General features: G+C 38.9%; 1 protein-coding gene across 1 annotated transcript; it reads left to right on the forward strand.

Annotated features, from left to right (window-relative positions):
- The first annotated feature begins 614 nt into the window (after positions 1–614).
- On the forward strand, positions 615–21,979 carry BBS7 (Bardet-Biedl syndrome 7). Its single transcript, XM_068403566.1, has 19 exons — positions 615–691; positions 1,080–1,145; positions 2,304–2,366; positions 3,218–3,393; positions 4,022–4,208; positions 4,960–5,032; positions 5,971–6,087; positions 7,463–7,593; positions 8,344–8,428; positions 10,115–10,217; positions 10,779–10,971; positions 12,491–12,565; positions 13,616–13,681; positions 16,269–16,408; positions 17,416–17,580; positions 18,694–18,803; positions 18,914–19,017; positions 20,498–20,621; positions 21,614–21,979. Exons 1-19 carry the CDS (start codon positions 656–658, stop codon positions 21,748–21,750), a joined length of 2,151 nt encoding a protein of 716 aa, XP_068259667.1. The 5' UTR covers positions 615–655; the 3' UTR covers positions 21,751–21,979.
- Positions 21,980–22,084: the final 105 nt, after the last annotated feature.

Here is a 22,084-nt window from a genome sequence, read left to right on the forward strand (position 1 = left end):
ATTCAGCGTATTTACTTTCACGAGGAAGGCCTAGGAATTTTTTTTAAAAAACACCTTTGGAAGGCGCAGTGAACTCACGCCGACGCTCCTCTTTATGTGGTAGAAATGATTTTTTTAAAAATTCCGGCTCCGTGCAGGGCTGGTATTTTGTTACACTGTTCTAAATAATGCCTCCGATGCTTCGTTGTTAAATAAAATATTCCTACTTTACTGACACTCCATGGCGTTCCAGTAGTTTGGCACCGAAGGCGGGATGACCCCGCCGTACCCGGTACCTGACCCACCCGCCGGCCCCCACTAGGCCCCGGGCCCGCCGCCTGGCGCCTCCCCCCCGGCTGCCTCTTTCGGGCAGGGCCCGTGCCCCGTCGCAGCGCTCCCGAGTGCGTGGGCCGGGCAACACCGCGGCTCCGGGGCCGCTTGGGCCGCGGGCGCTCCCCGCCCCTCGGCTGCCCGGAGGCCGGCGGCGCTCGCCGGGGCCGCCCGCCACCGCATACTGTCCAATGGCGGAGCACCTCCTCGGTGCGGCCCCGCCGCCTCGCCGTCAGGCCTAGCCAATGGGAAGGCGGCTCGGAGCGGTGTCGGCCGCTGGCTGAGGTTGCCGCGGTAACGGGAGCTGTGGGAGCGCCGCGGCCGCGATCCGCTCCCCGCCGCCGCTATGGAGCTGAGCCTGGCCCGCGTGGACTACCTGCAGGTGGGCCCGGGCTGCGGGCGGCACCGCCGTGCCCTTACCCCGGGGCAGCAGGCCGCACCGGCGGCGAGCGGCCTGGGCGAGCGGGAGGCGGCTGGGGCCGCGGGGCGAGGCGGGAGCCCTACGCGAGGGCGGTGGGGCCGGTGAGAGAAGCCCGAAGGAGGGTCCCGGTGCTCCCGGCGGCGGGGCCGGGTCGGGAAGCGCCTCGCGGTATGGCCGGGGCTGGGCAGGCCTCCTGCTTCGGCCCCCGGCTCCAGGGCTGGGCCGCCCGGCCCCGGGCACAGCGAGGGCCCCGCAGCATCGCGCCCTCCCTCAGCCCTGCTCCCGCTGCCGAGCGCTGGGCTACGGGCGCCGAAAAGCGCTCGGTGAAAGCGTGTGTGTCTGCCCGCAGGTGGGAGTGACGGCGCAGAAGACGATGAGGCTTCTTCCCGCCTCGGGGCGAAGGGCGACGCAGAAGGTAGCGGCTGTGGGCGGCGCGGAGCTGCTGCTGCTGGCTCTCACCAGCATCTGGCTGTGGAGTGTGTCGTGATAGTGTTATTAATCATCTTGTGAGTTTCGTTAGTTAGTACGGCGTAGGGGCAAAACTTTGGAACCAAATTCTTGGAACTTTTTGGAAAACTTTTGAAAAAATAGGGAAAAAAAGTGTGAATTTGTTTCTGGAAAACTGTCAGAACCGATAAGGAATTTTCAAAACCTGAGACATTGCTGAAACCACAAGGAAGTTCTTGCATATGTCTCTATTTCTATTTTGCTAACACTTAATATAGATGAAATATTTCTTTTATTAATTTTCCTAGTACAAGTTCAGAGGAGGCCACGAAGATGATCAGAGGGCTGGAGCACCTCTCCTATGGAGACAGGCTGAGAGAGTTGGGGCTCTTCGGCCTAGAGAAGAGAAGGCTCCAGAGGGACCTTCTAGCAGCCTTCCAGTACCTGAAGGGGCTACAGGAAAGCTGGAGAGGGGCTTTTTACAAAAGGGCAAGTAGTGACAGGACGAGGGGGAATGGTTTTAAACTGAAAGAGGGGAGATTTAGATTAGATATCAAGAAGAAATTCTTTCCTGTGAGGGTGGTGAGACACTGGAACAGGGTGCCCAGAGAAGCTGTGGCTGCCCCCTCCCTGGCAGTGTTTGAGGCCAGGTTGGATGAGGCTTTGAGCAACCTGGTCTAGAGGAAAGGTGTCCTTGCCTGTGGCAGGGGGGTTGGAACTAGATGATCTTTAAGGTCCCTTCCAACCCAAACCATTCTGTGATTCTAAGTTCAAGCTAAGGAAACTTAGGAAAACTCAATATAAACAGTGTATTTTTTGTTTTAATAATACCTTCTCAGTGTTCCCAACTATGCCTCTCTAGAGTGTTCCACCTGGTGGTTGCTGGTGTTTGCAACTAGAAACAGAAAAAGGATTGTAAATGTTATCACTTAAACTGTTGTTATTAGGCTTTAGTGTCCTATGTATAGTGATTTATGTAGCTTTCTAAAGCATACTATCATATAAATTCAGTACTGTAGAATTTAAAATACTTAAACACAGGAAAGTATGATTAATATAGGAAAAGCATTATTTAAAAAATAATTATGAATGTAATAAAAAATAACAATGTATTATACTTTTGAAGGTGGTTGTTGGAGATCAGGATGGGGTCATTACATGTTTTGGCATAAAAAAAGGGGAAGCTGTGGTAAGTGGAAATGTTCCATTTAAAATTTTATTTTTTAAGTATTCTTCCTAATGAACTTTGAAAGTCTGTTTTCATTGGCATGGGAAATAAGATACCTGTGGAAGGTGCCTAGGTAGAGCTGTGGACTGATACCTAGCCGTGATGAGGACATGCTGGTTTCATGCCTGGACAAGCACATAGTCCTCTACAGTTGTAGAGTCAGACACTAGTGTATATCATCACAAAAAAAAAGTCAGTTTGACACCTTTTGGTCTGCAGTTCAGTTGGGTTTAAGCCTGTACACGTACTCAGTTACTGTGACTGAACAAAAACCTGCAGTGATTCACTAAGTCAGTCACCTTAGGGGATTTTGACAAACTAATTGCTTTTTATGAGCCTAGACTTATGCCCAGTTTAATAAAAATAATCATTTTATTTTATTTTTTTTCCCCTTGAGGATATTCATGGCCAGCTTATAAGGACTCTATAGCAATACAAAGAAATCTCTCTAGTCTTCTGGAATAAGAATGCAACATGTAAGAGGGAGGGAGTGTGTGTGTTGTTCTTTTAAAAAAAAAACACAAACAAAAAACTTACAGCTACTAGCAGTGCTGAAATTTTCCTGTGGATGAATAACACTGAAATAATAGTCTTAATTTATTGTGTTGTATAGCTTTTTGTATGTATTGACTAATAAAATGCTTGATTGCTTTGTGATTCTGAAGAGAAAGGTACAGATTATTTTTGTCTGCATATAATCCATAGTATCCTTAGTTTTGCCAGAAATTGTAAAGCCATTTCATTATCTTTTATGTTAAAAGATTACTGTAAATATGATAGTGTGATGATGAAAATTGCTTTTCTATTTGCAGCCCGTCTTCAAGACACTGCCAGGCCAAAAAATTGCACGATTGGAGTTGGGAGGAGCTCTTAATACACCACAAGAGAAAATTTTTGTGGCTACAGGATCAGAAGTTAGAGGTTTCACAAAAAGAGGGAAGCAGTTTCTTTCATTTGAAACTAACCTCACTGAAAGCATCAAAGCTATGTACGTGTGATATTTTGCATTTTTTTCATAGACATAGCAGATTGTTAGTTTATGATTTTATGAAATAATTTTTTACCATATCATGTGCTTGTAGGTAACACTAAGTGCCAGTCCAGCCTTAGCTTGTGCCACGACGTGTAGGAAGGAACATAGAAAATCGTGGTGAAGTTTAGAAAGTGCTGGGGGGCTTGGGAGGGGTCTGGAGGCACTCGTATCAGTGCAAATGCAGGTGAGCGGAGCTGGGGTGATTGCTGTAGTGTTACATGTCCATATACCCTTTCTGTAGCTGAACAGGAGCACATTTTTTATTTTTCTTTTTGGATAGTGTTGGAAGATGCTGCCATATATAACCTGGCTTGAGAAGAATTAATATCATCAAAATATATTAATCATATTTCTATAAAGATATTCTTAGGATTTTATGTGAAGACAAAATAGGAAATTTGAGAGCTTTAGAAATCATATGGTTTTAGGATTCATAAGAAACTTTTTTTAATAGCTGGAGCAGCTTGCAGGGCCCACCAATGCCTTGAATCTGCAAGTGGTAGCGATGCATATAGTCGGGCTAAAAGGCTGTCGCTGCAACTCTACTGGGAAAATGCTTCAGGAAGTGTTTTCTTTTTCTCAGGCATATTTCAGGAGCAGATCTCTTTCTGTGTGCGAGCTATATCTATAACCATTACTGCGACTGCAAAGACCAGCACTACTACCTGTCAGGAGATAAAATCAATGATGTTCTCTGCCTTCCTGTAGATAAAGTGAATTGCATCACACCGGTACTTGCGTGTCAGGATAGAGTCCTCAGAGTTTTAAAGGTTAAAATACTTGCTTGTCTGTTTTGTGTCTTGATGCCATAGAATTGGGCTATTTCTTAAGGGAATCAGCGTATCAGCGTGGCTTAAATGTCATAAGGATAAGCATATTGTATCTTACTTGGCAGCATTGCTGTCTATAATGCTGGTACGTTTTTATATTCTTTTAGGGAAGATCATTATTATAACCTTGCAAATGAGGATTAATAAAACCATTGTAAATAGGCTTTGGAATTCATAGGTGGAAGTAGATAACAAATGGGTCCCTTCTAACTAAAAGTGCTCATGTAAGGGAATTAAATGTGTAAGTCTCTATCAGTTTGGAAATTCTTGCTCTCACGAATTACTGTTGTGACAAGTCTGAGTGATATTAAGTGCCTTAAAAAAATTATTTGCCAGACAATTTGGCAGATTATTTTAAATAATAACACATTTCAAGAGTCTTTTTATTTATTTTTATATAGTTTTATATTTTTTGTAGCTTTATTTATATAAACTTTACCCTGTTTCCGCTTAGAAACGGTTCTCCCATAGGTATTGGGGGTTTGTATAAGTGAAGCATATCTGTACTATTATCCATAATAATTTTGCCGTTATGCTTGTGCGGTTTTGTTCTGTTTTGGGGTTGGTGTTTTGGGGTTGGTTTTGGTTGGTGTGGTTTTGGTTGGGTTTGTTTGGGGTTTTTTTTGTGTGTTGTTTGTTTTTTTTTTTTTTTTTTACAAAACTCATTCAAGATAGTTTTCTTGGTCTTTAGGGATCTAATTTACTGTATGAAGTAGAAGTTCCTGGACCACCTACGGTTCTTGCTCTAAACAACGGAAATGGGGGTAACAAGATTTTGAATATACTAAATGATGTTATTTTACTATATTTTTAAGATTTTATTGCTTCTGTTTGTTATTTATGTTTTGCCTTGATTTTTAAGCTGGTGTTAAAAATGCACCAGAAAACTGAGAATGTGAAGTAATTTCTTATATACAAATAAACATATACACACACATGTGACTGTGTTTCAAATTATATTCACATTTAATTGAAAGCCTCTTAGAAGAGCAGTGAGATATGAGGTGGTGTCATTATGTAAATACGAACTGGGCTTTTGGGGGCCCTGTCAAAGTTCTGGGTTTGGGTTTCTCTTAAATGTGATTTCCATAACTAGAATTGCTAGTTGCATCCGTCCGTGGATGGATGAGAATATTGAGTAGAACTCACATCCATAAATTAAGGCTGTGGAAGGGTCGAACTTAAAATAGTTTGATCATCCTTCTTGCTAATCTGTTCTCACCTAATAGAAATCGCTTTAATGTGTTAATCTGGTGCTTAATTTAGTTTCAGTTAGGTTGTGTGACAGCGACATTCAGAGCTGCTTTGGAAAAGTAGTTCTTACTTGCTTAAGTCTTGGCACAACATTCACTATTGGATGCGTGTTCTGAATGAATCACTTTGTTTCTTTTCTGTAAAGGCAATTTAATAGCCTGTCTTTGCTGAAATTTAAAGTATTGGATTATGAATGGGTTTTAGGCAGACCTCCAGTGCAGGGGGGCGTTCATACACAGAGGAGTGATAGCCATGAAGAAATTGTCAGAGCAGGTGCAGTTTTCACGTATTTGTTTTTGTTTTTAAAGCCTGACAGTTCTGTTACACAACACTAATGTTAGTATTTTCTTTTTCCCTTGGGCTGTAGAGTGTAACTGCACAATACTTTCAAAATTTTTAAATTGGTGTACTTGATTTTATCGATTCTAAATTCAGCTTATGTGTTTAGGTGATTCTGGAGAAGAAATTGTGTATGGAACTTCTGATGGTAAACTGGGTCTTACCCAGATTACAGGTTCCAAGCCTATACCGAAGTGGGAAATTGGAAATGACAAAAAAAGAGGAGGTATGTGTCACAATCTCTCACTCTTTAGCTTTCCAGCGTATCTGAGGCTTTGTTACAAGTATAATTATCAGGAAATTTTATTCATAGATACTTTGGAGGCATTTGTAATTATGACAGTATGTGATATTAATATGAGTAAGCTCTCTTTCATTCTTCTCATTTTTCTTATCAATAATTCTAATCAGTTTGTCTTGCTTTGGGTTTTCTGTTCATATTATTTCCAGTACTTTACGATACTTTTGTTTTTACAGTATTGTTAAAGCACCATTTGTAAAACAGTGTTGATTCCTGTATGATTCCTTGAGGTTTTTATCATTATGGTGACTATTTCTAAGTGCAAATATACCTGCTAGATTTTTCACATCTTCAGTGGTCTTAAAGTCTCTTCAGAGGAAAGGTTAGCATCTTCCCTGCAAGGCTTCTTGTTCTTTTTTAAAAAAGCTATTATAAGAGTTTTTATCTGAAGATGGAGTAAGGCTTTCATTAAAGCTCCACAATGAGGCTTAACTGATCAGAGCGTAGTACGACGCTTCCCCTGTTTTGGCCTTGGTATGCTGCTTCTGCAGCATCTATTAGCCCATATTTTTTTAAAAGGAGAAGACCAGGAATAGAATATATATATTTTTCAATTATCTCATAAAAGCTATTGCTAAAATCTTTTCTTAAAATGCTTCCTAGTATGTCGTTACTCTTCATATCAAATATGAAGGAGTCACAAAAGTTAAGTTCCATCTCATTTTTCATATTAATTCTTGTACAAACTCCCTCACTGCTTTTTCCTCCTTCCAGACCTTAACTCTTTCCTGTCCAACACGACCAGTTGTCGTCGGCTGGTTCCACATGTGCTAGTAGTGGGTTTGTCCACTAACATGTCAAGTAGCAGTACCTAGTCCAGGTCTGGCACAAGTCAGACCCCTCTTTCTGACACCTTAGCCAGAATTCATAGTAGTCCCTTTACCAATAGCTTTAAGTCAATTATAGGAAGCAGAGTGCTTACTTCTTCAACTGGCAAAGTTACAGTAGTGTGGACAGACAAACAGTTCATCTGGGATAAATGTTTGACGAGGGAGGGTTAAACCCCTCAAAAGTAAGCTACTTGAACATCAGAAGGGGTCCCTGTTCAGTGCTTTTCACCAAGGGGACTGTAGTGGTTTTGATTTGGAATTGGTTGCTGTAAAACCCACTGTATGATCTTGAACCTCAGGCGCAGGTGAGAGACTACAGCCCTCTAGGGGACTCATCCAGAAATAGCATTAATAAAACCTTAAAAGCTGACCAAGAATCTCTTTCTGTGTAACTGAATGTGGCCTGTGTATTACTGTGTCATAAACGAATAAAGATGAAGTAAATTGGTTTTTTTTCCCTTTTTCACTAGGTATCTTATGTATTGATAGTTTTGACATTCTGGGAGACGGAGTTAAAGAACTACTCGTTGGACGAGATGATGGAGTGCTAGAAATCTATAGCTTTGAGAGTGTAGATGATCCTGTCCTTCGATATGATCATGTAAGCCCACATTCATCATACTACTCTTTGCTGGAAAAATTAATTTAAAAAAAATCTGTGTTTCAAAACTTAAAGTATTTACACAATCGTTACTACTAAAATGTGTGGGTTTTTTTTTAATTTGATGAGCTCTATAATGTTGACAATATGAACTTCAAAGCAGTATCCTAATGTTTAAGAACCAGAAAGTGAAATCATCCTCAATTGAGCAAAAATCAAAATAGTGTAGAGAGTATGATAAAGTTCTGGCTCTTTTGACCACTGAAGTCCTTCCTGGGTTAAACCTGATATAGTGCTTCTCTCTTAGTGAAAGAACAACCTCATGTTGTGTATAGTCTGTGTTTTACATGTAAAATAATAAATGTAAACTGTCAGGACTTAACTGAGCATAATTGCTTTAGTTATGAATTGTTTAAAATAGTAGATTTGATCCACAGTGACTATTTCAGCCCTCAGATTGCTAATTCCTGATGGAAAAATTTTTTCCATCAGTGTTTTGCTTTAAACTGCTTTTTAATGTCTTTGTTATACAGAGTAGAATCAGAATGCGTTTGTTAAAACACCCTTATTTAGCTGTGATAGTCATCAGCTAGCGTACTCTTTTGTAGGTCTGGATATTGTGCATCTATGTAGGTATTTGCTGATGCAGGTAAAAGGAGGAGGCAACCCTTAAAACCCCCACAAAAAAACCCTAAACTTCTAGTATGAGTGCAGTGATATTTCCCTCTGCTTGAATGTATTTAATTGAAGGCTTTATCAGAGAGCATTGCATCAATCCAGGGTGGCTGTGTAGGAAAAGATGGATATGATGAAATTTTAGCATCTACATATTCAGGTAAGCTTCCTATCATTTACTCAGTAAGTGTCACATACAGTGATGTGATAAAAATGAAGCAGACTATGTTGTTAGTGCAGCTCACATCTCTTACAATTTTTGTTCTGATTGGAACCAGAGTAATGTTTTTGTTGAAAAGATCTAATTTAATATTTACACTTCAGAAAATGTTTCCTACACTTAAACTATGTTTTTATATTTTAAGATATTCATAATGTGTTCAGCTGTGTAACGCAGCAGCTGGTTATTCTCTGGCATAGACTGCTGCCTAACTGTGATGAAATAATGAATATGTCTGAAGGAATTATTATTTTTTCTGTATTAAAAATATTGTTAGACATGCATATCTTTTTTTTTTTTTTTATTTCCCATCTTTTGCATAATTTCCTTCCTTTTCAGCTTCATAGGGCTTTGAATGGGGTTGATTTTGCTTTTAGTAGAAAATAAAGCTTCCCTGTGTGAGGTGCCTCAGCAGCCCCTCTGTAGCATTCAAGCTATTTCCCTGACTGTCCCAGAGGCCATGGTAAACATGCTGCATATGTTAACTGCTAGGAGCTAAAATATTGCTAATTCTCTATCTTTGATTATCTTCAGTGCTAAAAAATTAGCCTACTGAAACCTCTTGTATTCAAAATCATGTATTTTGGCAAGATACAATTCTCAGTCAGTTATTGAGAAGTGATGGTGTTCAAGTACCTCTTTTAAATAGTCTTTGGATGATGAAAAGACGCTTATACCTCACCTCGTATGAGCTGTTTCGGTATGACAGGCTGCAGCAATACTGTGGCCAGAGTCCTTTGTGGCTTCTTTTAGTGGGAATGTTATAAAGATCTATGAATCACAGAAGAAAGAAAAAAGCTAAAGCTCACTTTCACCTGTGGGTTCTCAAAGGTAAACTCTGGTAGGATGTGCAGTAGACTGAGTTTGGCAGAGTTTGGCAGACGAGGAAAAGTAGTGCTTAGAGCAGTCAAAGTTACTTTTGAAGCCTGGCAGTGTAGGGCTTTGTGGATTTTTTTAAAGTTCATGCTCCATTATTGGGCTTTCTTGGTACTTGAAGTAGATAACTAAGGGACGTGAAAGATGGTGGACATGTCAGCTTTTAGGGTGCGTTTTATAATAATGCTGTCATTAGATGAGGTAACTAGAGCTATAAACACCCATTGAAGTCTGCGTAACATACCTGAGGTGTCAATATATAATCAACTAGTATGTGCTTTTATAAGTAAATGTAATTAAGTAAACAAAAAGATGATTGATTTTTTTTTTTCCACTTCAACTGGCAGCGTTCAATCTCAAAGCACACTGTGCACTATGCAGTTTGCTATGAATACATTCATCAGGTTTTGTTTTCAACTATAGTACTGCCAATTACTCAAGGTTTTATCAGAGAAACAGAGGTGGAAAAAAATTTAAGCGCTTGGTTTAAAACTGCAGCAGAGGGATTTATTGCTCAAAGTACTTAATGAAAAAGAATAAGTAATGTTTTCCAATCTGTGAGTTAAGAATGAAACCTGTAAAAAAAATCATGCTCAGTGTCTAGATTCATCCTCCGAAGAAAGGATTAAATTAAAGTCTCAATTCTCTCTACCCAGTATCTGGAACAAACATCGCCCCACCCATACAAAAGCTGAGTGTAGACTTTTCTTTATAGCTTATAAGGAATATAAACTTCATATATTGGTTTAGGCTGGCTGACAGGACTGACTACAGAACCTGTCCATAGAGAAGGTGGATCAGGTGAAGAACTAAAATTAAGTCAAGAAATGCAGAGCAAGATTTCATCCTTAAGGTAATGGCACTAGAAAGAAATTTAAATGGAAGAATTGAAATGTTAAAATCTGAAATGTCATCTTGCCTTCCTATCTCACTGGATTTTCTGTATCGTTAATGTATCTAGAAGTAGAATCAAGCTTTTTCAAAGTAGAAATGAATAGCAGCCTCATTTCACAGTCTCTTTCTGTCTTTCACATGACGATGTCTTAATGCCTTCTTTCTTGGTATCAGCAAGACAAGATTCCCTTCCTCCAAGCTGCTTGTAGCTTCTAAATGATGGGAGGAAAGTAGGCACTAGCATATCATTCAAAATGCGTTGTACTCTTGAAGGAAAAAAGTTGTCCCTTCCTGTGACTCATCAAAATCTCTTTTGGCAAAGTACAGTAGAATCTACATTTTCCTGTGGTATAGTTTGTGTTTTATCTTTGTTATGTACGTGGAAAGGGAGTCACCAGTCGCCCCTGGTTGGAAAAGTGTGGACAGAAGATAAACATGATTGCCTTGCAATCAGCGTAATTTCTAGGGTAGCTTTTATAGTTGTTTTTTTAAGACATGATATGTGCTTTCCCTTTTCTAGGAATGAATTGGAACACTTACAGATCAAAGTACTTCAGGAACGTGAAAAATACCAGCAGTCTTCTCAGTCCAGTACTGCTGTTTCATCGGTACCTGCATTTAGTGTGAGTGATAAGTTTACATTAAATATGGATGATGCTAGCTACAGCCTCATCTTGGAGGTGCAGACAGCTATAGACAATGTCCTGGTACAGGTGAGTGTGGTTTTGTTCTTGTTGGCTTTCTTGATATCTAAACAAAACATTTGGAGACTTTCTAGTTTAAAGAGCTGAGTTGTAGTGTCTGAAGTATATGGGTTTTTAAATGTCTGAATTGTTATAAGAGGGAATTGAAGCATATAGCCTTGCAGTGTTGAAGTAACTGTTGTAAATGCTTGTTAGGGAACAAATACAACTTAAACCTTTGCTGAACAGAGCAACGTTACACTACCAAAATGCCTGCTGTACTAGCAGGTTTCTGCGTAACTTTTGTGTTTGCTTTTGCATGTCCCTCCTTATTTAAACAGCAATTAACTCAGTAAATCTTAAATGAGATGCAGATTCTGACTTGCCAGTTACCCTCTGTAGCGGAAAATTAATTGTAGAATGGTATGGGCCACCTGTGCACTTGCAGCGTGGAACAGCGTCTGATTTGTGTGCAATTGGTGATAAATACTGCTGCCAAATAGACCAACGTTAATTAGTTATTCCTTCTACTGCATCAGCTGAAATTAATGTTAGCTTTGATAGTCAGAAAGAGGAGTGGTACTGAATTACCTTCTTTTGGGATACGCATGGGGAGAAAAATTTGACAAGGAGGAATTTGTGAGGTGAATTTGCCATTACAAATGGGAGAGAATTTCTGTAGGGTTTCATTTTTCACTTCTTAATAAAAATATTATTTTTATTAAGGATGTTATTAGAGCAATGCAAAGCTACAGCTAATATGCAGCTCTATAGTATCTGCTGTTTCCATAGCTAAGTGAGGAATAATGAAATTGTTTCATCTAGCCCGAACTTAGTGTTGAGTTTAGAACTTACATCTTTTTCTTTAAAGAAATAAAAAGCAGTATCTAGTATTTGTCTGCTGTGAGAAGACAATAAAACCGTTTTAAAAATATTTTTTTTAGGGAAGTATGCTGCATATTAATGTTTCCTGACACTTCTGTGAAGTTATAAAGCAGTACCAAAGCAAGTGATTAATCATTCTAATACCCTTTAATCTCATTTTCAAAACAGTGTTAGATTTAATTTTAATTCCAGTGAAAACACATCTAGACAAGAAGTGGTCTGTGTCAGAAATGTTATTTTAGGTAAAAGGATTATTAATAATTATGTAATATGATTCTTGGTTTCCTGAATGAATATTATAATCCCCCTATTAAAACAGGGAAACACTTCAATCGTGAGTATGCTTCATGCATATGAATGAAGTATCCTTTCATGTCTGAAAGATATGAATATACTTTCATGTCTGAAAGATAGTTACACGTCTTACATTGAAGTTGTAAGCCAGCCATGCAAGAGTTCAGGACTCCATAAGAGAAGAGAGATTGTCATGTTACTCTGGGATTAAGTAGTAAACTGTGTGTCTCCTAGGCTTTTACCTCTTGGATGAAGCAATCATTGCCTCTCCCTCTCCATCAAAATAATTGATGAAAGTTAGAGGATAAATGCATTAGAAGCTACTCAGGAGCTTAAGCTTTTTATTTTTCCTTCGTCATATGTTCTGCAGAGTGATGTACCCATAGACCTGCTGGATGTGGATAAAAATTCTGCTGTTGTTAGTTTTAGCAGCTGTGATTCTGAGGTGAGTGAAACAAAAGAGGTGACATTTATTGAGATCGCATGATGAAAGCTCTTAATTTATATAATAAAAACAGAATTTGGTTTTATATATTTGTAATTTTAAATACATTGAGTTAAACTGCTCATTTGGTAATTTTGGAGAGCTCAGAATTAGGAGTTAGCAGCAGGTCTTGACACAGGGCAAAGATAAATATGCACAGAAGGATCCAGGAGCAACTGCTCTCATGCTTTTTTCCTGCCTGATCAGGAATGTGAAGGACACATTAAGTATTGCTCTCTTCTCTGGATTTGCCAGTATCACATATATTTATTTCAAAGTAATTTAGGTAAACAGCATTATATTTCTTATTTACTTACTGTGTCTCTTAAAAAATCACTTTAGAACGTGAAAATTCTGCTGTGTGGTGAGTCATATGTTTAAGTGCATTTTTTCTATAATAATTATAAACTTAAATACTTACAGAATTACTGATGATGCTTAGGGCTGGGGGGAAAATCTGGAAACTACCTTAGCATTATGAAAATCTTCTGCAAAGTCTTTTTCCTTGTAACGGTCCTCTAAGTATTTTAGTTTGAATATTTTCTAAGAACTAAGTTTGCATATTAATGGTCTACCCTGGAGCTTTCAGAAATCAACTTTTTAAGTTTCTTGTCATTCATGATGATTTATTTAGCTTTTTTTGGTGTGTTTTCTTACTAATCTAACTGTAGTTTTTGGATGTTGGACTAATATTGCAGATGAGTGAGGCAGGCTGACAGATGCTTTCTTCAGATGGAAAATAGGTACCTATATAATTTTTATGGTGGTATCAGAGAGTATAAGAGGCTTCAGTTGATTTTTCCTTATATAGAGATTTTTCTTTATTTTACCATCATTAAAATTAATTGGAGTATTCAAGTTTACTTTTTTGTATTTAACTTCCGTAAAATAGCTGTACATAAATAACAAAAACCTTACTGTACATGTTTACAGTTAAAACAGACCAGTAGAACTTTTGTGAATCCACAGACCTGTTTTGTGTTATTTTTCTGGTTTTTTTGCCACTTACAGCCAAATAGCAACTTTCTTCTTGCAACTTACCGATGCCAAGCAAATACTACAAGACTTGAACTTAAGGTAACATGCTCCCAAATATTTTCCCTAATAAATTAATGGTTACGTAAATGTCTGCTTAGGAATGGAGAGATCTCTACCTGGTCTGACTGCTTAGCCTGAGCGAGTGATCAGTCCAATTTCTACTGCTGGTTGTTTCCTGAGAACCTTCTAATCTGAGGCTTTACAATTGTCTGTAGGGTTTCTAAAGGCTTCTAAAAATCACAGAATCACAGAATCAATCAGGTTGGAAGAGACCTCTGGGATCATCGAGTCCAACCATTGCCCTGACACCACCCTGTCAACTAGACCATGGCACTAAGTGCCATGTTCAGTCTTTTCTTAAACACCTCAAGAGATGGTGACTCCACCACCTCCCTGGGCAGCCCGTTCCAATGTCTAATGACCCTTTCTGAGAAGAAATGCTTCCTAATGTCCAAGCTGAACCTCCCCTGGCGAAGCTTGAGGCTGTGTCCTCTTGTCCTATCGCTAGTTGCCTGGGAGAAGAGGCCGACTCCCACTCCACTACAACCTCCCTTCAGGTAGCTATAGATGGCAATAAGGTCACCTCGGAGCCTCCTCTTCTCCAGGCTAAACAATCCCAGCTCCCTCAGCTGTTCCTTGTAGGTCATACCCTCCAGACCTTTCACCAGCTTGGTCGCCTTCCTCTGGACTGTGTTACTTCAGAGGAGAGCCTGGGGTCCTTCTCAAGTGTCCCTAAGATGAAAGCAGTGGGGAAATCACAGATTGTGAAAATACTTGATTCTGGAGACAGCGTGTGCAACTTAAAGTGGAGAGAGATGTGGGAAAGTAAGCTTTGGCACTGTTTGTCCTGGGAAGTGTTTGAAGGAAGTTACACTGGGAAGTAACCAAGGAATATAGACTAGATTTGTATTTTGGAGGGGAAGAAAATCCGGTCATTCCGTGCTTATTATGCTAAAGGCATGTGGGTGTTTTGGGGTTTATTTTTAACGAGCCACCAAATTCACACATTTTGTGGCTACCACTGGGGAAAATAGTGAAGAAAATCATGATTAGGAAAATCCTCAATATGCACACAGGCACTAGGGTTTCTCTTTATGTAGTTGCCTAATACTGCAGCCCCCTAATCTGGTATGTGTTTATTTATGTAAAACTCTCAGTCAAAAGATTATTATTAGAAATTTAAGCCTGTGTAAGATTCATCAAATGTGGGAAGTTGGGGGTGGTTATCTGTTTTTTGGTGCAGTCGCAATAATGGACCTAGTGTGCAGAAATAAGACTCTTACTTCCCAGATCCCCTCTTAAGAAATGCTATTAGTGTGCTTATTGGTTCTGAGCAGGTCACTTTATCTCCCTGTGTCTCAGTTGTCTTATTTTAATTTAGGGCTATGACCCTGGCCACCTTTACTATAGAAAACACTAGGTAAAGAGTAGATAACACAAGAAAAATTAATCAAATGCATTCATGGTATATGGAAAGAGGTTTGGTTTTTTACTCTCCCACTAAAAACGTATAAACTTGCTGTTGTGTGTCATCATAGCGCAGTGTGTCATCAAAACACTGTACTATCACTCTTGCATTTGGATCCTGATGTGACGGATTCGATCTGCACAGGTTCTACTGCCACCTGGCTGCAATATATTGAGGATCTCCAGTGATTTGCACCTGCCACGTGGAGTTCGTTCTCTTTTTGTATTTCATCTATGCACATACAGACGATACATCTTTTAAGTCTTGGTGATTTTATTTCCAAAGAGAACTCTTTACTAACTTAGGTTTATTAAAAACATTGAAGTGGATGTCTTCCTGCAAAACACTGTTTTTGAGTTCTGAGACCTGATACAATAGGGGACATAATCAAGGTTATACAAGCAAACCTGTACTTGAACTCCAGTCTGCTCTTTTGTTTGTATAAAGTTGTTTCAGTAGCTCTTCTGCCTGCTTTCACGGCTGTGTTGGTGCTATAGGTGGGACACTCCTGTTTCTTGTCAATTCTGTGTGAGTGGCAGACGTCTTAGCGCAATCTGTGTAACTGGTCTCAGCAGAGAAGTGATTGACGCATCACTGTGTCCTCAGAGGTGTGGCGAGTGTGTATGGTGTCTTGAATGTGTTTGCACATCCTGCTTGTTGGGTATTCTGAGACTTGAATTTAAATCTGGCCTCTTACTTTTCAAAAAATAGCTCAGGAAGAACTTTGATTGTTAGGAAGAGATGAATGCATATTTTGAAATTCAGTTTACTCTTTTAGATTCTTTGATCTGTTCTTTGCTGCCAGCTGCTACAGTCCTTAATTAAAAAAAAAAAGTAATGGGGCCACTGAAGAATTAGAAGCAAGTTATAGACTTTTTATTTTAACTGATCAGAAAGTCAGTTTAAGGGGTTTTATTTTCTTAGTATTTCATTCATTTAATATAGCAGCACTTCATTGGACACTTTCATCTAGTTTTGAAACATTCTTGATCTGCTCTATTTATAGTGGCACTCAAGTAAATATAGTACTTTAAATATTTTTGAAGTACTACAGTCTTTCTTTAACATATTTTGAATACCCACCAATTTTCCAAGTTGTGGTAAATTAGTCTTTTCCCTTTTGTTCTTTTTTTGTGGCTTCTGCTTTCATTTCTGCAGGTTCGATCGATTGAAGGACAGTACGGGACACTTCAAGCATATGTAACTCCAAGAATTCAACCAAAAACCTGCCAAGTTCATCAATATCAAATTAAACCACTCTCACTTCATCAGAGAACTCATTCTATTGACCATGACAGGTATTTGCAAAGAAAAATCAATGCCTTTTTCTCTTGAAAAAACGACGCAATCCAGTTGAAACATTTACTGTATAAACTTAAGTATGTCATTGCTAACCTCTAACCTACAGTTTTGAGCCTGTAGTTCCATTTAGTGGGTTTCCAAACAAAAAATGTGGATTTAATGGATTCCTGCTTTCCTTGCCATTATTCATCCTTGTTTTCAGGTTATTTTTCATTTTACTGACCTGGGTTATAGTGCAACCCCTCGTGTGTTAGTAGAGCTGAGGGTGTGGTAGAAAGGAAACTCCTGTGTTAGTAACCGCAGTCTTTTCAGTTTCAGCCTCATTCTCCCCTCCACCCTTTTAATGTAATTCTTTCCCATAGCTAATTTGCCTCCAAAACTGAGCCAAGACTTCTTTTCCCCTTATTTCTCTGTTAGGAACCTAGTATTTTATGCAATTTCTACATGATTTTTCCCCACCCTCAGTTAACATCTTGTATTGCCACTAAGGTATTGCTTGCTTCGACACAAAACTGAAAGATTGAAGGAATGATACCTAATGCTTTTATATGCAAATGCTCCAATGTGCAAATGAGCTCTATTATGCCTCGTTCTTGATACAAATGCTATGTGTGTGGTTTCCAGCACTGGGAGACTGTTGAGGCTCTTAGTCATATTTGCTGTGTTGTCAGTTATTTACCTTTGTCATAGGTTTCAGGTTTAACAACTTGAAATGGGATATGTCAAAAACTTCCAACTAGTTTCTTGTCCAGTTCTGACATGCCTACTAGGAGATGAAACTTGAATGTAAGCATAGCTTTTGGTCTTGAAATACAGAAAAGTAGCTGTAATCTGCAATACATAACTACTTAGCAAGATCCCTGACTTTTTACAGGGTGTTGATTAAATGGAAACCACCATGTGGAACTAACTTTTTTCATACGGATAACCAGTGCTACTGACAGTGCCCCTCCTTCATAACTATTAACTATTTCTTTTTTTTTTTAATTTCATAATGTCATAGACCCATGAATACACTGACGCTCAAAGGCCAGTTCAGTTTTGCTGAAATTCACTCGTGGGTTGTGTTTTGCTTGCCTGAGGTGCCTGAAAAGACTCCCGCTGGAGAGAGTATCACCTTTTATTTTCAGAACACCTTCCTGGGTACACAGCTTGAAAGTACTTACAGGTAAAATACAATTACTAAAGTGCAACATGACTACGCTGGGGCTTCTGTTTTTTTCATTCTTGACCAGTCTGCAAGTACCATTTCGTGCACATAATACTCTTCACATCTCTACCCTCAGCCCCATCAAAACTCCCATTAAAGAGAACAGGCATCTTTCTTAAAAAGGATTGTCAAATATTACTAGGGGTGAGCACTATCCAGTAATGATGCAATCTGTAACTTGAACAGGGTTTTTCTTGAAGTTGGTCCAAACCCCAAAATTGCCAGGGAGGAAAGGCTTGATATATTTTTAAGATGATGGCTTGCTTTTAGAATTTAAAGAATGTAGCTAACTAATGTAGTGAAATTATTGTGTAATGCCTATTGTTTTCTAACTTCTTTTTTTTTGTATTGAGGAGCAGAAAGAACTTAAAAGGCATTTAATACTCATGCAAACAAGTGGGATAACCATTAAGCTGAAAACCTTCTTTTTCTGCAGCTTATATTAGGCAAATATTATTTCTGTGTTGATTAATACTCTGTGCTCAGATTAGTTAGTTATATCTTCCCTCAGCAAATTATATACGTCCACCTGAAAATGGACCTGTAAAGTGGGGAAAAAATTAATTGTTGTAGTTATACAGATTCCAGCCTACTCTCAGCCTTACCCATACGTGTTGTCTACTCATAATGTAGAAAGTTGTTGGGTGGTGGGGTTTTGGGTGGAACGGGAGAGGGTTTTTCCTCCCTTCTGGTATTGAAGCTTGGTGTTTGGCTTCAAGGTATTGCAGTGATAAAACTTAGGAGGAATGAATACAGTCCGAAATCTTACTTGCATAATCTTAGTGCCATACAATAAAGGTAACTGCTTTGTGTACACCTGAGATTTGTATATACTGCTTTGTCTTATTTGCTGGAACAAACTGTTCTCTGTCAAGATCACACTGGGAAGGAGGAAATAGCATAGGTGTGTATACAGCCACCTGATACATGGAGAATAGTTACAGCCTTTATAGGCATTGCATTCTTTGATTTGGGCATTAATTTACAGGCCTTCTATTTTAACATAGGGACAAATCTAGTGCGTGCATGTGTGTTTAAGTTTGTTCATTTAAAGATTTTCTTCCTTTATAGAAAAGGTGAGGGATGTTTTAAGTCTGACAACATTTCTACAATATCCATCCTAAAAGATGTGCTTTCCAAAGAGGCTACTAAAAGGAAGATTAATCTCAGCATATCGTATGGTAAAACTTTCATCTGTATTTTGTTGTCCTTGACTTCATTTTATATTCTTATAAATGGAATATGTATTATTCATTTGCGTGTTGGTTTTTTTTTTTTTACTCCCTACTAGACATAAATGAAGAATCTGTGAGGCACACATTAAAGCTTATCCACCCTAAATTAGAGTATCAGCAGCTGTTGGCCAAGAAGGTTCACTTAATTGATGCATTGAGAGTAAGTATCTGAACTCCTGTGGAAGGATTTTTATTGGGGATGATGTTGTCAGATACTAAGCTGTAGGGTTCAGGTCAGATGAGTGTCATACTGGTATCTGTGCTATTTCCAGGACATTTTATCTAGGAGACAGACTTCTTCAAGTAAAATTCCCGTTTGTACTATATAACTAGTGAATAACATGTAGGATTACTGACTGATGCTGAGGATACTTAAATTGAACAGTAGAAGGCAGCCTGCTTTATCACCTAATGTTCTCTTTTTGCCTGCAGTTGTTTTCCAGTTCCTTTGTCTCTTTTCACTAACCTTTAAAAGTTTTTTAGATCTGGGATGATCGTCCAGGCCAGATGCGACTTCCTTGCTTTGGAACTTCATCCCAGTGTGTCATGATTTCTGAATTATCTCCTTATTAATCTTTTGCTTTTGCTCCTCAATGGTTAGTCTTTGGGAGGTACCAGTTAGGCAGCTTGTCTCAGTTCTTGGACTTTTTCCAACAACCAGGGTTTTATCAAAACTTCTCTCTTTTGGGTTTTTTTTTGAGGGGGAGAGGAGATGAAAATGGACAACCAATTCTCTCCTGTCCTTTGGGGGAATCAAATACCAGTTTTCAGAACTCTTGAGTTAGTAGAAAAACTGACTACCAATGAGAATAGTGTGTATCTTTACTATCACTAAAAGTATTTTACTTGGGCTTGATTTGGCAAACCGGGGAGGTAGAGAATAATAGAGAATTTATTCTTAATGCATGTTATGTTTGTGCAATAATAATGATGTTTTACATCTTGCTTGTTTTAGGCTTTTTTTCGGCAGCAAATCTGCTTTGACTAATCTTTTTTGACAATTTTTTGTCACTCATTTTTTGGATAATAACTTATTCATAGGCAGTAAAATAATCTGATGATTGATGAAAGCTGTTATCCCAGCAGACTCATGATGTGTAGCATAATTACCTCTTGTCTAGAAGAGAAGAGTCTTTCAGTGGGGGATAAAAAGATTTATATTATTGACCATCTTAAATTGGTCTGACGGTAGACTAGGGCATTTTAGAAGAGGTCTTCAAAACTTTTTGGTGTCACAAATTGGAGTGATACTTTCAGAGTTTACTTTTAGCATGTGCTACACTTTCTAGGAATTTAATTATTCTAAAAATGAAGACATGGTGAAGGCTTTGAGCCTTCATTAGGCTTAATTCTGTAGGGGCTGGGCTGTGGTGTGATCCTGTTCTGGCAGTACTCAGAGCTGGAAGCTGTAATGCACAGGCTTTTGAGAATCTAGTCTACAAAGTTACAAGTAACACCTGGCATTTCATTAGAAGACTAGAAAATGAGGCACTTTGAAAATAACTCTTGCTAGTTTAGAAGGGGATTATCTTGTCTCTGAAGTACTTCCTCCTGTCAGACCCTAGCTTAATTTCTTCTTACTTTTATGCTCTTATGATACTTAACTGCTGTTGATTCTTACAATTTAAAATGTCTTTCAGGAATTACAAGTTCATGAAGGAAATGTGGACTTCCTGCTACCAAAATACCGCAGCATTTTGGAAGAGGCAGATCAGCTGCTTGAGGAATACAAGAGACAACCTGCACATCTCGAGAGACTTTATGGTTTGTTGATCAATTCAACTTTTTATTCAAATGCAACTTACTGTCCAGAGAGCACGCTGGACATGACTGAAATAGTTATAAAGTCAGTATTAGCAGAACTGAAATAACTCGGTAAGTGGGTACACTTGGGTAGCTTCAGGACAACAATAGGTATGGAAGTCTGTTTGGTCAGACAGCCAAGGCTGCGTGTTTATGCAATATTTTTGTTCATAAAGATCTGAAGTTAAAGGTGAGGCAGTAAAACCTAGCACATACTGAAAATGGCTTGTATGCCACTGCAGGACTTTGAGTAACTCTCTACAAGTTCTCAAGAATTATTCACCTGAGAACTTCTAAAATTGATTTGGCATCACAAGCATATCACTGAGAATGAAAATACCAGGATTATTTGCAAGTGACTTTTAGACAGCTGCTTATATTCGGATGATCCTCGTCTTTATGGACATGATTAAGGATTGTATTCAAATTCAGGATGGCATTTAAGAATCTGTACAAATTAAATGAGTGATTTAAATTCTGAGTGGTTAAGTTTTGCAAAACATCAGAAAAACAGAAAAATGCACACGGGGTGGGAAGGGAGACTCATAGAAGATGATCTAATTTAGTGAAGAAAATTCTGTAACCTCCTCTAGTGTTCCCTGTATGGCTTTCAGCTCAGAGAATCTCTGCCAGACACCAGCTTTAATAAGCCGATGTATATAGAGCGTAAGCAGAGTCCTCGCTGCCCATCCTGTGATGGTTCCTCTTTCTTTAGTGTTTCAGATGTGGGTAATTCTAAGGCAGAAATACACACTTTAGAATGAAGCTGGAATCTGGGCTGTTCTAACAGTGGTTTGGGTTTGTTTAAAAGTAAATTATTGTTTAAAACATGAAGTTTAAAAAGAGTCTTGTCTCTAAACCCAGGATCAAATAGAATAGTTGGTACATAAGTTAAAAGTAGAGATACCTCATAATGAAAACAAGTAATAACTCCTGGGATTTTACCTTTGCAGGTATGATCACAGATCTCTTCATAGATAAATTTAAATTTAAAGGCACCAATGTGAAAAGTAAAGTTCCTCTTCTTCTGGAAATGCTGGATGGCTGTGATGGAGATGGACTGATCGCTTTTTTTGAGGCTGCAGCCTGACAAGGAAAAAGCAGAGTAATTTTTCTTCTTGTCTTTTTTTTAATCAAGGCAGTTCAAGTCCGAAACACTTTTAAAGAAAAACGCTTTTATGCTTTTGTCATAGATTTTATTCATATTTATTATCATATTGAATACAGTAGTCAGCTTGAGTTCATATAAACTGTTGTGTATATTAAATGCACGGTTTCTATGTACACAAATAGCTAAAGAAAACTTAGAATCGGGTGTAATTTTTGAATTTTAGACTAAAAAAGCTCCGCGCTCGCTCTTGTTTGAGGCGCGGCTGCCATTAAACTCCCCCCGCCTCCTCCTCCCGGCTCCGGCTGCTTCCTTG

Source organism: Nyctibius grandis, chromosome 6 (assembly GCF_013368605.1).
Source record: "Nyctibius grandis isolate bNycGra1 chromosome 6, bNycGra1.pri, whole genome shotgun sequence".
Lineage (NCBI taxonomy): Eukaryota > Metazoa > Chordata > Aves > Nyctibiiformes > Nyctibiidae > Nyctibius > Nyctibius grandis.

Bases quoted from the DNA above. Each gene is read 5' to 3' on its own strand.
- BBS7 (XM_068403566.1), top strand. From the start codon at position 656: ATGGAGCTGAGCCTGGCCCGCGTGGACTACCTGCAG. The intron at 2,367-3,217 runs GTAAGTGGAAAT...TTCTATTTGCAG, and splicing joins TAAAAAAAGGGGAAGCTGTG to CCCGTCTTCAAGACACTGCC. The intron at 19,018-20,497 runs GTAAGTATCTGA...AATGTCTTTCAG, and splicing joins ACTTAATTGATGCATTGAGA to GAATTACAAGTTCATGAAGG.